General features: G+C 43.2%; 1 protein-coding gene across 1 annotated transcript; it reads left to right on the plus strand.

Annotated features, from left to right (window-relative positions):
• Positions 1-2,196: 2,196 nt before the first annotated feature.
• On the plus strand, positions 2,197-7,843 carry LOC139581006 (sclerostin-like). The gene is made up of 2 exons (XM_071410290.1): positions 2,197-2,559; positions 5,669-7,843. Exons 1-2 carry the CDS (start codon positions 2,319-2,321, stop codon positions 6,088-6,090), a joined length of 663 nt encoding a protein of 220 aa, XP_071266391.1. The 5' UTR covers positions 2,197-2,318; the 3' UTR covers positions 6,091-7,843.
• Positions 7,844-14,904: the final 7,061 nt, after the last annotated feature.

Raw genomic sequence — 14,904 nt, forward strand, 5'->3', positions numbered from 1 at the left:
TCTGGAGAGCATCTGATTGTTATTCAGGTCCTCGGCTGCTATCGATAAAGCAGTAAAAAAAGCACTGGAGCCCGGGTGTTCTATTCAGAAAGCCAGAGAGATCTAAATGAGGACTGTGAGCGGCAGGGACGGAGGCAAGGTAGTAATCAGAGTTGGCTCTGGGGTGAACACGGGACCGTTCTTCACCAGCGTGACGACAGAAGGGAAGACATGGAGACACATGGACAGAGTCTTAGGGAGAGCGGTGTCCAGTCCACTAAATCACTGTGCCAAAGCTAGAAGTTCATCAACAAAGATAACAATCTCTCTTTTTGACAGGTTTTAGGCTGTTTGTTTGTTGTGGCCCCTGAAAGGAGCATTTCAGCTATAATGAATCATCTTGATCGTTATTGGCATGGTTTTGAAGCCGGTTGGATGGCTCCCTTTATTGCAACCCTGATGTAGGGTTTCAATAGGCTTGAAGCTAGAAGAAAACCATCAAACATCTCATTATGACCATAGCTCAGTTCCCAAAATGAGTAAGCCTCTCTTACAACAATGTGTCATGAACAGTACTATTTTACCAGAATGTGTGTAAAAGTATAATTTTTCATGCAACACACCCTGGTTGGCCTGTCTGTGCATGTCTGCTGTGTTCTTAAAAGGACTCCCAATAGGAGAACATTTCAGTTTGATCAGAGGGCAGTCCTAATCCTATCTGCTTCCTCTGAACAGTTTATTTGTTTATTGTCCCTCAAGAGGGCAGTATTTGTACAATTGAGCCTCCATGCATCCATTATTCTGGCTTAGGAGTTTAGTACAACCGCCACATATAGTATAACCCAAGAATTAAAGCAATTTTAGTACTTTCGAAAGTCTAGCAACTTTGCCACCAGGCATGCCAGCTAAGATAGTAAGACAAACTACACTAACTTGATTGATAGCCTGAAATGGCTTGGTAGTGAGTTATGAGGTTGGGAGATTGGGAACCGATCTAGCTGGCTAGCTAAAGCCAACTTAACAAAAATTGCCAGGTGGCTAGTATTATAACCTGGTTATAACCATGTACTTTTGGTCATGTAATGTAGCTTGATCAAATTAATTTACAAGCTGCCTATCACCGGCAGCTAACATCCAATCAAATGCTGTGTGTGTTTCACTCTCTCCTCTTCAACAGATGATACTGTCTGCAAGCATTAGAGCATATCTTTGCTCCATGGTGCATCTTGGAAAGAACCATTTACTTGGGAGAATAGGGGGTTACTCTTTGCCTGGTCCAGGTAGTGTGCCCCCTCTGCAAAATACCACAGACAGATACATTTTTTATATATATAAATCATTATGATAAAACGTGTTCTTAAAAATGAAGTTAAGTAATTCATTTAACATCTGAAAAATGTATTAAGAAAAATAAAAAATAAATACAGGCTATATATTATTTATTTTTAATTACATAAACAAACAAAATATCAGGCAGCAGGTGCCCTTGTGCCCCATATGGGCATGACACCTCTGCAAATCCAAAGGCTGTGATTTTCAAGGATGCCAAGAATTTTCTGGGTCCATCTTTTCCATCCTAATTATCTTATTGAAACCAGGATGGGACTCCACGTGTCATTCTCAGTGAATAAAAAAAATAGTGATAATGAGTTAATGAGATTGTTTGATGATGAATGGTGTTACATTTTTATAGATACTTTTTCGGCTGCAATAAATGTTTGAAGTTAGTCAATAGCCAAGTTAGTCAATAGTCTATTAATTCAAAAGCAGATACACGAGCATACAATAAAATAAATACTATAAAACAAGCAAGTAATATTGTAAATAGACTGTTGCGACCTGTCAACGTGTACGAATTTCACAATTTTGCATATTTTTTTACAACACAAAATTGCGCCAGCTATCAAACACATTGTCTATGATGGAGGGGGAACCAGCCTCGCCATAAAACATCACTCAATGGTCATCGAGACTGCGCCCTGCATCACTCCAAACAATACCACATCAAAACAACTGGAATATTTTAGAGACACGTACATATTGCATGAATCACGAAGGGAAAATGAGGCAATACAGGAACTAGATGCGCTGTCTCCCTCAAACCAACCAACCCAAAACCCGCACGCACCTCTCTTGGCGCGCGCACATGCACCTCTCCAGTTTCAATGAATTTGGCGGGGGCAGGACCCCTCCCACTTCGTGTAAGCACTCAATTGTCAGTTTTGACGAACGCCGAGGTACTTAAATAGCGTCAAGGTTTCTTGTATGGGAGGAATTGGTCAACTTGTCACAGAGCGCATGTTACCCATAGTTTTTTCCAGCTCCGCAAATCGATAAGCATGCAGGTGTCTCTCGCGCTCCTTGTCTCCAGCACGGTGCTGCTGCTGCTACAGGGATGTTGTACCTTCGTGCAAGGATGGAGGGTGCTAAAAAACGATGCTACAGAGATCGTACCAGAATATACTGAAGACATACAGCCTCCCGGGGAACCAATACTGCAAGCTTCTAATAATAACAATAATACAATGAATCGACCAAAACACGGGGGAAGGAGATCATCAGCAAACACAGCCTCCTATAGTGAGTATACATTTTTACGTTGTCTGGTAGCCTACATAGCTAGAAGGAATAGAGGATGTCCATATTCAAGGCGCATTATGAATAGTTGTAATAATTAATTGCTTTACTTGTGAAACACTCGTAGCCTACAATGTGAGATTGGTATAGAGAAACGATGTCTCTGTATGGATAATCTTTCATCAATTTAATTGAATACGTTGGGATATTGTTTAATCAATCTAACAAATATTTCCTTCGAATTTACTCTAACACCGAGTTAGATTTATTCGTAGGATACTTATATCAAATCGAGGAGTTTGAAATAAACTGCGTGGAATAGTGTTAATATCTCATGGAGATCAATGCGCAATATGCTCTGGTGCATAATGTGCGAAATCACTTAGTGAAAAAATTGCGTTTTCAATTTGTGGTAAACGGTTTGACAATATCTAATAACCTGTAATGTTACGCATGTGAGATAGATAAGGCATTATTTCTCAAGCACTGAGCTTCTGGGCCGTCAGCACTGTTCAAAGACGCGAACTGCTCATTTCCCAGCATAGCGTCTCATCCTTTAGGCACGGGTTAATTCGTTTCTGTCAATGTGCAAGACCACACAAGACCTTTTAATCATAAAAAATGCGCACGGTATTGATTAAAATATCAATGTAGCCTATAGTCTCTGGAGAATAATGAAACATCACCTGTGTGGTTTATGTAGATCATTATGCAAAGAAACCCTCCAAAGACCACCCAGAATATACAATAATGTTTCATTTATGAAAGTGCCCGAGAAGTGCTACTTTCTGTATGTAGAATAGTTCATCGCAATATCATGAGTAATGCCTCAACCTTCAGTGGCTGTTTTAAATTGCAGCTTTCCCTGCTGATGCATTAGACTGGAACAGCTGTACTGTTCAATGGAGGAAGCCGGATTGCGGTTAGATGAATGCTATGCCAAGGCTGATAGGGCAATATGTCACAGACACATAATATGCCCGTGGTTTCATCCTCACACAATCTGAAGACCTGCACTTATGAGAGATCAGGGTTTTCACTCGATCCTTGGTGCTATTTCCCTCTTTTTTATACAACGAATTAGTTCAGGTCTCCCTATGCCATAACTATTTAATTGCAACATCATGTGTCCAAATAGAAAATCCAAGAGTTTCTGCTCTTAGGGGATTTCTTCAGGGTATTTGGAAATTGCAACACTGTGATAGAGAATGAGTCCCACCTGTGGCCAGTAAAGGTTATGCTGTAGTCATGCTGATTTTCACAGAGGAAATATCTCTGATTGCCTTGTCTCATGGATTCAAGATGCACAATGTCATTCTTTCCCAGTTTTCCCCTAATCTAATCATGTCACTTCAAATCTAAAAGAAGTTGTGCGAAGAGTAAAAATGACAAATGTTGTGATTAGGATATAAAATACTGTAATGATGGATGAGATACATTTAACATAATACTTGAAATCGATAAACAACAGATACATATGTAGGATATTAATTTGAGACCGTTTGCTACAGAGGGGAAATAAACCTGCACCAACATGAAATGTCATTTATTATATAGATTATAATTAATGGGCTTGATATATTTTTCGTAAGGGGAAGTCAAGTCAGAAATGTCAAAGTGGAAATTATAAACTTCAGAAAGGTTTTTAAACCTCAAATACACCATGCATATTACATTTCTTGCACCAGGGCGGTCAGATTAAGATCCTACACCTGTAGCTTCGTGGTGGGGTAGGAAGAACACACGTCTTTCTAAGTCTCCTCTTATACTGAGCAATATCCATCAACCGAGAGAGAGAAATAATCATCTATTGGGTCATATCATATGCGATAGGGGTCTTTCTCATAGGCCTATCTGCCTTCCTCTGGGAGTACCATATCTTCCCATGATTCTTCCCATGGTCCCCAGTGGAGTCATTGAGGCAGAGAGGGTGACCTCTGTCTGGCTCCCCTCCAGGACAGTCCATCCCTGGTCCCTGGGCCCAGCAGTCAGCACACTGGGAGAGACCTGAGAACAGGAGAGAGACCTTATGCTGTGGCCTGCCCGACCAGCCGAGCCACAAAATAACACCAGATCAGGTTCTCTGAGGGGAGGGAAAAGTCATCCTTCCATGAATCCTTTTTTATTGCCTTTTTTTTGCAAATGAGAAGCCACAGACGAAAACAGATGCATCTCAAGAGTGTATAATTTCTTAAACCGACACGTCCTCTGCCATTCTACACGCCACCTAGAAAAAAGAGGACAATAACTCATGCATAGGGCTGTTGAAAAGGCCATCGCCAACATATTGAATGACCAATTATGCACTGAATATGCTTTTTCAAGTCATTTGGTACATTTGTCTCATTTCCAATTGTCAAATGTTGTATTTAGGAATGACAACAAGCATTTAGAGAAAGTTTCCAATCTTCACATCCTTTTTCCGGAGGGCCTGTTTTGTGTATGCCAGCTTTTGTTTCCGATTTAAATCTCCATTATGTTTGATTGAGCTGTTTAATAGCATTCTGGTCTGGATTTACTATCAGCTGATTGCTGCCAGCTGGAATTCCACATCCAACCTCATTGTCAGGCAACAGTCATTATCAGATCATGCATCAACGTTAGTGTTCAGTTGCAACTTATTTTCCCCCCTTATACTGAGCCCTTAACCAAACATGGGGACAACATTGATTTTGAATTCGATTTGTATATCAACATTGCATTTATTTAATTACCATTCAAATGTGTTGTAAAAAGTGCACTCTGCGTTAAAGAAATTCTAAATGTTATGTTTATGAGTTTATGAGTTTAAGAGTTTATGAACATTTCCGATGAATTAAATAGAGACTCATATTCCATTTCCCAGCCCAACTCCACGCATGCAATCAAACCAAGTTCTTAGAATAAACAAATAACATTATACGCACGGTGGGAATCATACTTTTGACACTGACCCACACGTACTTTTGTCATTGACATATTCAGCACGTCTCACAGAGACACAGCTCTCAAGCTCTCTGCTCTTGAACAGTTAAATGGAACATTGTTTCCTCGAGTCGGTCCGACTTCAAAGTGTTCGGTTTGGAGGGATGCCACAGATTGTGTAACCTTGATATCCTCCTCTTCACCCCAGGTGCCTCGGAGCTGAGCTGCAGGGAGCTGCGCTCCACCCGTTACATCACTGACGGCTCCTGCCGCAGTGCCAAGCCCGTCAAGGAGCTGGTGTGCTCGGGTCAGTGCATGCCCACCCACCTCCTACCCAACTCCATCGTGCGCGGGAAATGGTGGCGGAGCAGCGCTTCCGACTACCGCTGCATCCCGGCCCACTCCCGAACCCAGCGGGTGCAGCTGCAGTGCCCCAACGGCAACAGCCGGACTTACAAAATCCGCGTGGTCACCTCCTGCAAGTGCAAGCGCTACAGCCGCCACCACAACCAGTCAGATGCCAAGGAGGCCTCCTCTTCGCCCGAGCCCCGGCGCAACAAGAAACGCACCCGGCTGCCCGGGAGTCAGAGCAAGAGCAACACCCCGGCGCTGGTCAGCAACTCCTACTGAGGATTCCTTCCCTTCTTCCGTACAAATGCAGAGACCAAAGTAGCACGCTCACTCATACACACGCACATGTCACACACAACCCGACACGGCTCCTTCATTGGAAGAGGGAGAGGAAGAGACATTTTTCAACAAAAAAGGGATTTGTTAAGCTGTTTGTTGGACTGGCTTGACATGCGTTTTTCTCACCAGACAGGCACTGTAGATTTTGCAGCCTATTTTCAAACATATTTCAGAACTTTTGATTTGCATGACCAAATGAGTCAACAGACTATGCCAGGGAAGGCCATGTGACTGGCCAGTTCATAGATAACGGCCTCTGACTCAGGCACAAGCAGAATCTACCTTAGCCACAGCAAGAGGTGCACCTAAACTCAAACCCCACCTGTGAAAACACCCAGCGGGCAGGCTACACTGCTTGATAGGCCTATAGGGTTGAAAGGTGTCTATGCTGTAACTGGTTCTAATCCATCTGTTCCATGGCTGTGTGTACTGTACCGTAGCAGCACGTGGTAGCCCTGGGGCTTCAGGCTCTGGAAGTGGGCTGCTGACAGGCCTGAGAGGCCCTGGCCTCGACCGCAGACCACGCAGTCGCATGACAGCCCGGGCAGCAACTCACTCACCAGGAGCCTCCCAGGGCCCTCCTCGCTCCGTAGCAGCCTTACAGGAGCTGTCAGTTAGGGCCCCTGGCCCAGTGCCCCTAGAGCCCTTGTGAGAGAGGCAGAGGGAGAGTGAGAGAGGGGAAATGGTTGTGTCAGCAGTCCAAGACCAGGGTCCCTTCGGTCAAACAGGCAACTGGGCATTCCTGTGACTCGTCTTAATGACTAAATGAGCCCATTCCTGTGTTTAGAATTTCCGCTAGACATGGCTGGTTCCTGTTTGCAGGAATCACACACACACACACAAAAGGTCCACGTGTGGAGGCGGCTCCAGTAATTGTGCCTGTTGTTACCTTCTGGCACAACATTCTCCACTAAACCCACACTGACCGGAACTATTTTGTCAGCAGCAAATAACATTGGCGACCAACTAGTCATATCCCTATTCTATTCATTGTGAACCTAGAGTGTGAGGGAGAAAAAAATATTGTTTTCTCTGACTCTCAGCCCCATTCTCTGAATAGCACTGACAGGAAAGATAGGAATGAGATAAAAAACGGACTCTCAATCTGAATTGTTTGATATTGGCTGTTGATATCCTGCAGGATGCAGACGGACAGAAATAGACAGAAAGACAGACAGACAGGAAAAAGTTGTGGATGCCCAGTCTGCCCATGCTGACCACCCATTCCCCCTTTTTCAACCATTACAGTACTACGGCCTGGCCTGTATTTCATGAAGAATACTCACAATGTTTCCACTTATTGTCCACGTTCCATTGTTCCATTCTCTCATATTGCTTCCTGATTTCCAGTTTTCTAAACTGTACTGACAACGTTTCCGTCTTGTTCAATTGTGTGTTTGAAATAGCAACTGGAAAAGATTTTGTCATATAAGTAGAGTTGTCATGTATAGCTTGATTGTACATATTGTTCCTGTCTGGTCTTTTGGCTAAAAGCAGTCGGGGGGGGGGAAAAAACCTTGCAGACTCAAAGAAATTAACTGCATATTTATTTTTTATTTCCACATGTAAATTATTTATGCAACTTTTTGTAGTAAATGATAGCCATTATTGTCATTTAGAATAATAGTGACTGTCAGATAATAATGAAATGCTGTACAGTACACGAATCAAGTAAAGGCAGATATATTTGAAAGAACTGTGTTTGTTATCATTCTTCTCTGAATGGGCCTGCTTTGTCAAGGTCTTTCTCTCCTTTATCTGTACCTGCACGCTAAGCGTACCTCTCACTATGTCTCATGAAAACACATATCGGCAATTAGGAAGTTGAGGCTTTTGTAGCTCTTTGGAATGTCTGGCCCGGCTCACAAAAGGAGAGGAAGAAGAATTTGCACAAAGGGATTCACACATGAGATGTTAGAGGCTCAGTCACAACAGCAACGTTGCTTTGTTCATAGAGGTGGATACGAGCCATAGAACCCGTCATTTAGCCTGTTTTCTCGCCTACCTCAAGGTCCTAATTTATTCACTGAAAACATTGGACTCCCAGACAACTACCAACACTTACTGGATCCAGGCACTCCAATGCACCAAATGAGGTGTTTACGATGAGTTTTATGGACCAACGTAATTCGGAATGATTATAACTGGCACCTATTATATTACAGCACTTTAGAAGACCAAATCATGTTAAACTATAGTAAATACAAAACAGAGAACCGAGTGGAAACTATTTGTAAGTGAGTGCTTGTCATTACCCTTGCCAATGACTAATAATTGATATTCGGTCATAATCAAGCCCTATCCAAGAGAGCAGATATGCCATGCTTTTTAGCTCAAACTACTGGCATCCGACTAAGTTTCCCAGTAATTCAAGAACGGGTACTTAAGTGCAGTACATGAGTAGTACCTTAATAGATTGATGCTGACAAAAGCATCTGCCCGTGTTACTGCGTTTATACAGGCCATTACTCCACAATTACCTCGCGTCGACCTCGGTAGGCCCAGGGAACACGAGGGTGTATGGCAGGTCAGACGCGATCAGTTTCCCTTGGGCACGTCATATGTCTACTCTAAAGCAACTTAACTACGCCCACTATGAGGGCCGTCGTTGAGGTTCTTAGCACCAGGTGCAGAAAGTCTATGGGGGCCTCGGCTATTAAAAGAGAGTGCAAAAGCCTCCGATTTGGTCCCCACAAATCAACTTTAGTGGATTCACAGACGGTTCCTGATCGTTTCATGGCATGTACTGGTATAGTGAATATTTATACAACTGACAGGTTTTTATAACCACTGATTCCCACCTCCCAAACTTAGCGAAATAACTGATATTCACATAGAAACGTAGAAATGTTGTATGATACAAATTAACTTTTAATGATTCCTCTGACGAGATGTTGCATTAAGCCCTTCTTTCAGCTGCCAATTTCTCAGGCTAATCACTTTTGTTAGGCTATGTTGCCGAACAAAAGTGCTTTCTGGACTTGTGCTCTAAACACACTACTACGCTCATCAGCTAAAATGTAAAATACAAACGCAACAATTTCAAAGATTTTACTGAGTTACAGTTCATATAAGGAAATCAGTCAATTGAAATAATCTATGGATTTCACATGACAGGGAATACAGCTATGCATATTTTGGTCACAGATGCCTTAAAAAAAAGGTAGGGGCGTGGATCAGAAAACCAGTCAGTATCTGGTGTGGCTACCATTTGCCTCATGCAGTGCGACACCTCTCCTTCACATAGAGTTGATCAAGCTGTTGGTTGTGGCCTGTGGAATGTTGTCCCACTCCTCTTCAATGGCTGTGCGAAGTTGCTGGATATTGGCGGGACCTGGAACACGCTGTCGTACATGTCGATCCAGAGCATCCCAAACATGCTCAATGGGTGACATGTCTGGTGAGTATGCAGGCCATGGAAGAACTGGGAGATTTTCAGCTTACAAGAATTGTTTGCAGATCCTTGCCACACGGGGCCGTGCATTACCATGCTGTAACATGAGGAGATGGCGGCGGATAAATGGCACAACAATCGGTCTCATTGATCTCGTCACGCTATCTCTGTGCATTCAAATTGCCATAGATAAAATGCAATTGTCTTCTTTTTCTGTAGCTTATGGCTGCCCATACCATAACCCCACCGCCACCATGCACACTCATTTGCCCAATGAAGTCGATTATGATGCCAAACTGGAGTCAGATCTAGACCCTGGTAAGGGCAACGAGCACACAGATGAGTTTCCCTGAGACTGTTTCTGACATAGTTTCATCAGCTGTCCCGATGGCTAGTCTCAGACAATCCCACAGCTGAAGAAGCCGGATGTGGAGGTCCTGGGCTGGCGTGGATACACGTTGTCTGCGGTTGTGAGACATCTGTGGCATTGTGTTGTGTGACAAAACTGCACATTTTTAGAGTGGCCTTTTATTGTCCCACAGGTGCACCCGTGTAATGATCATGCTGTTTAATCAGCTTCTTGATATGCCACACCTGTCAATTGGTTGGATTATCTTGGCAAAGGAGAAAGGCTCACAAACACCGATGTAAACAAATTTGTGCAAAACACTTGAGAGAAATAAGCTTTTTTGTGCGTATGGAACATTTCTGGGATATTTTATTTCAGCTCATGAAACACGGGACCAACACTTTACACGTTGTGTTTATATTTTTGTTAAGTGTATAATGGAATCGTAAAATATCCCATTTCAACAGTGTGCACAGCATTATTGTTTAGCTTGTGCCAGAATGTTTTTTAAAGATTGGTAACCAATGGTTTAGCAACTGCCAACACAGACTTAACTGATGTCTTGCCAGAGAGCAAATTAAGTAGATTGTATATCACCATATAAAAATGTTTGAAGAATACGCATGTCTGCCAGTGTTGTCTGTATTACAAGAGTAAACGACTCTCTTCTGCTGAACTAGTAATACATGAACGGAAATTAAGTTGAGGAGGCAGTCCTAGCATGTGAACAATGTTGGCTTATTCAAATCAAGCTAAGGGCAAGCAATCCTCAAAAACAATCTTTGGCATATTACAATTCCCCTGGTCGGCTTCCTGCGCAATAGCCTAACAACCTCGCGGCCTTCCAAGTAATTTCCCAAGGAGGGATATATTTACTGAGCAGAGAACATTGCTAATGCAATACATGATATTCTGACCGTTTTCAAGGATTATATAAACGTATAATACTATTATGCCCCAGTCATTTCACCTCTGTGTCCCAAGTCAAAGTGCTCCAAGAGTAGAAATTATTCCCCAAGTCAAAGTGCTCCAGGAGCAGATATTATTCCCTAAGTCAGACACATATGGACTATGACAGATGTATTTGGAGAGGGATGTTTGTGTTCCACTGACCACACCCTTATCAGGTCATGAGTGCTAATAGCTTAAAAGAAATCGAAACCAGAGGAGCAGCTTGGCACAGACGTGGAACATGGAAAGCAACCAGTCTGACACATTTTTTGTCGTACCTTAGCCAGTTGCTGGAGAAGGAGGATAGGGTTTCAGAAGAGGGCTGAGAGACTAATGTTCAGCGGGGAAGGGGAAGCCAGGGTCAGGGGAGAGGAGAGCAGAGGCGAGCCGGGAGACGTCCTCCCACATTAGCGTCAACATGCTAACATACAGTTGAAGTCGGTAGTTTACATACACTTAGGTTGGAGTCATTAAAACTCGTTTTTCAACCACTCCACACATTTCTTGTTAACAAACTATAGTTTTGGCAAGTCGGTTAGGACATCTACTTTGTGCATGACACAAGTAATTTTTCCAACAATTTTTTACAGACAGATTCATTCTCTTAATTAATTCACTGTATCACAATTCCAGTGGGTCAGAAGTTTACATACACTAAGTTGACTGTGCCTTTAAACAGCTTGGGAAATTCCAGAAAATTATGTCATGGCTTTAGAAGCTTCTGATAGGCTAATTTACATCATTTGAGTCAATTGGAGGTGTAACTGTGGATGTATTTCAAGGCCTACATTCAAACTCAGTGCCTCTTTGTTTGACATCATGGGGAAATCAAAAGAAATCAGCCAAGACCTCAGAAAAAAATGTGTAGACCTCCACAAGTCTGGTTTATCCTTGGGAGCAATTTCCAAATGCCTGAATGTACCACGTTCATCTGTACAAACAATAGTACGCAAGTATAAACACCATGGGAACACACAGCCGTCATACCGCTCAGGAAGAAGACGCGTTCTGTCTCCTAGAGATGAACGTACTTTGGTGCGAAAAGTGCAAATCAATCACAGAACAACAGCAAAGGACCTTGTGAAGATGCTGGAGGAAACAGGTACAAAAGTATTTATATCCACAGTAAAATGAGTCCTATATCGACATAACCTGAAAGGCCGCTCAGCAAGGAAGAAGAAGCCACTGCTCCAAAACCACCATAAAAATGCCAGACTATGCTTTGCAACTGCACATGGGGACAACGATCGTACTATTTGGAGAAATGTCCTCTGGTCTGATGAAACAAAAATAGAACTGTTTGGCCATAATGACCATCATTATGTTTGGAGGAAAAAGGGGGATGCTTGCAACCCGAAGAACACCATCCCAACCATGAAGCACGGGGGTGGCAGCATCATGTTGTGGGGGTGCAGGAGGGACAATTATGTGGATATATTGAAGCAACATCTCAAGACATCAGTCAGGAAGTTAAAGCTTGGTCGCAAATGGGTCTTCCAAATGGACAATGACCCCAAGCATACTTCCAAAGTTGTGGCAAACTGCCTTAAGAACAACAAAGTCAAGGTATTGGAGTGGCCATCACAAAGCCCTGACCTCAATCCCATATAAAATGGGATTTTACTAGGATTAAATGTCTGGAATGATGAAAAACTGAGTTTAAATGTATTTGGCTAAGGTGTATGTAAACTTCCGACTTCAATTGTATGTAAGCGTCTCTACCCGGGCACGGGACTGGTAGGAGCCAGGATGAGGGTAGGGCTACACATGCCTTCCCTCCACCAGGGCTGAGGAGAGGAGAATGGGGAAGATTGACACACATCTTCTGAGATGGACGGTAGCACAATATGTGTCACAGGCCCGCAATTAGCCATGTAAGCCTCGGCCAGCAGGCAAGAATAAGGAGTGAGGCCAGGGCCGACCATATGTGAGGAGAGGATAACAGGAGGTAGAGAAGGGAAGGAAACAGAGCGGCCAATAAACATTTCCAAACAACCACAGCAACAAAGGCACCGGTGAACGCTCTTGGGAGAGCGTTTCTCCGCTTGACTGTGGCTAATTGGACTCGGAATCGAAGCCGAGAAAGCCAAATGAAAATATGATTTTGTTTGGGCAGGCGTTCTGAGCTGGGTGTTGGGTGCTGGCCCCTGACGCGCTTTGTTTTTGTTAAAGATTACAACGTGTCCAAGTCAAAAAGGCACCCCTCACACTCAATCTCTGTTCTACCAACAAACACATGCCAGAGAAGTGGAGCGCATGTGTTGAGTCTCATATCTAAAGATGGGGGGGGGGGGGGGCACCGAAACATGTGTGAGGTGTGATGTCACCACCTTTGAGTTATCGCAATGTGTGATGTCATCCTAGGATTTCAAGGAGGTACGTGTGTGTGTGTTTCAAGTTTCAAGTTTTTATGTCACATCCACAAGTACAGTTCTTGTATGCTCTAACCCCAACAATGCACCAATCAATAACAATGCAATACTAAAAATAACAAAGTAGAACTAAAACACATGAAATATAAAAATAAGAAAAACACGATAAAGTAAGTGAGCATACTATATATAGGGTCAGTTCCAGTACAATATTTACAACGTGCAGGGATACTGGATCGATCGAGGTAGATATGTATAGGGGTAATGTGACTAGGCATCAGGATATATGATAAACACAGTAGTAGCAGAGTATATAATGATTGTGTATGAGTGGGTGTGTGTAGAGTCAGTATAAATGTAAAAATCAAATCACATTTTATTGGTCACAAACAGGTCTTTAGCAGATGTTATTGCGGGTGTAGCGAAATGCTTGTGTTTCTAGCACCAACAGTGCAGTAATATCTAACAATTTCGACAACAATACACACAAATCTATAGGAAAGGAATGTAATTAAGAATGTATAAACATTTGGACAAGCAATGTCAGAGCATAGCCTAAGATACAATAGTATAGAATAGAATACAGTATATACATATGAGATGAGTAATGCAAAACATGTAAACATTAGTAAAGTCACTAGTGTTCCATTATTAAAGTGGCAAGTGATTTCAAATCTGTGTATATAGGATAGTAGCCTCTAATGTGCTAGTGATGGCTATATGGTCTCCCGGGTGGCGCAGTGGTCTAGGGCACTGCATCGCAGTGCTAGCTGCGCCACCAGAGTCTCTGGGTTCGCGCCCAGGCTGGGCTGGGTTCGCGCCCAGGCTCTGTCGCAGCCGGCCGCAACCGGGAGATCCGTGGGGCGACGCACAATTGGCATAGCGTCGTCCGGGTTAGGGAGGGTTTGGCCGGTAGGGATATCCTTGTCTCAGTATGTAAAAATGTAATAAAAATGTATGCACTCTACTGTAAGTCGCTCTGGATAAGAGCGTCTGCTAAATGACTCAAATGTAAATGTAAAATGTATTTAACAGTCTGATGGCCTTGAGATAGAAGCTGTTTTTCAGTCTCTCCGTCCCAGATTTAATGCACCTGTACTGACCTCGCCTTCTGGATGATAGCGGAGTGAACAGGCAGTGGCTCGGGTGGTTGTAGTCCTTGATTATCTTTTCGTCTTTCCTGTGATATCGGGTGCTGTAGGTGTCCTGGAGGGCAGATCATTTGCCCCCGGTGATGCGTTGGGCAGACTGCACCACCCTCTGGAGAGACCTGGGGTTGCGGGTGGTGCAGTTGCCGTACCAGACGGTGATACAGCCCGACAGAATGCTCTCAATTGTGCATCTGTAAAGGTTTTGAGGGTTTTAGGTGCCAAGCCAAGTATGTGCATATTATGTGTGTGTGAGCAAATTATGGAGTGGGTGTTTGTATGTGTGTTGGAGTATCAGTGTGTGTAGTACATAGTGCCCTGTGAGTGTGCATAGAGACAGAGCATAAATCTGAATAAAATACAAAGGTCAACTCAGATAATCCGTATATCCATTTTGTTAGCCATATACTTAGCTATTTAGCAGTCTTATGGCATGTGGATAGAAGCTGTTCAAGAGCCGGTTGGTGTCAGACTTATTGCACCGGTACCGCTTGCCGTATGGAAGCAGAGAGAACAGTCTATGGCTTGGGTGGTTGGAGT

This window comes from Salvelinus alpinus, chromosome 7 (genome assembly GCF_045679555.1).
Source record: "Salvelinus alpinus chromosome 7, SLU_Salpinus.1, whole genome shotgun sequence".
Classification (NCBI taxonomy): Eukaryota; Metazoa; Chordata; class Actinopteri; order Salmoniformes; family Salmonidae; genus Salvelinus; species Salvelinus alpinus.

What these genes read in the sequence shown, in the direction of transcription:
- LOC139581006 (XM_071410290.1), top strand. Translation starts at nt 2,319, where the DNA reads ATGCAGGTGTCTCTCGCGCTCCTTGTCTCCAGCACGGTGCTGCTGCTG. An exon ending in AGCAAACACAGCCTCCTATA is followed by an intron (nt 2,560 to 5,668) that starts GTGAGTATACAT and finishes TCTTCACCCCAG; the next exon opens with GTGCCTCGGAGCTGAGCTGC.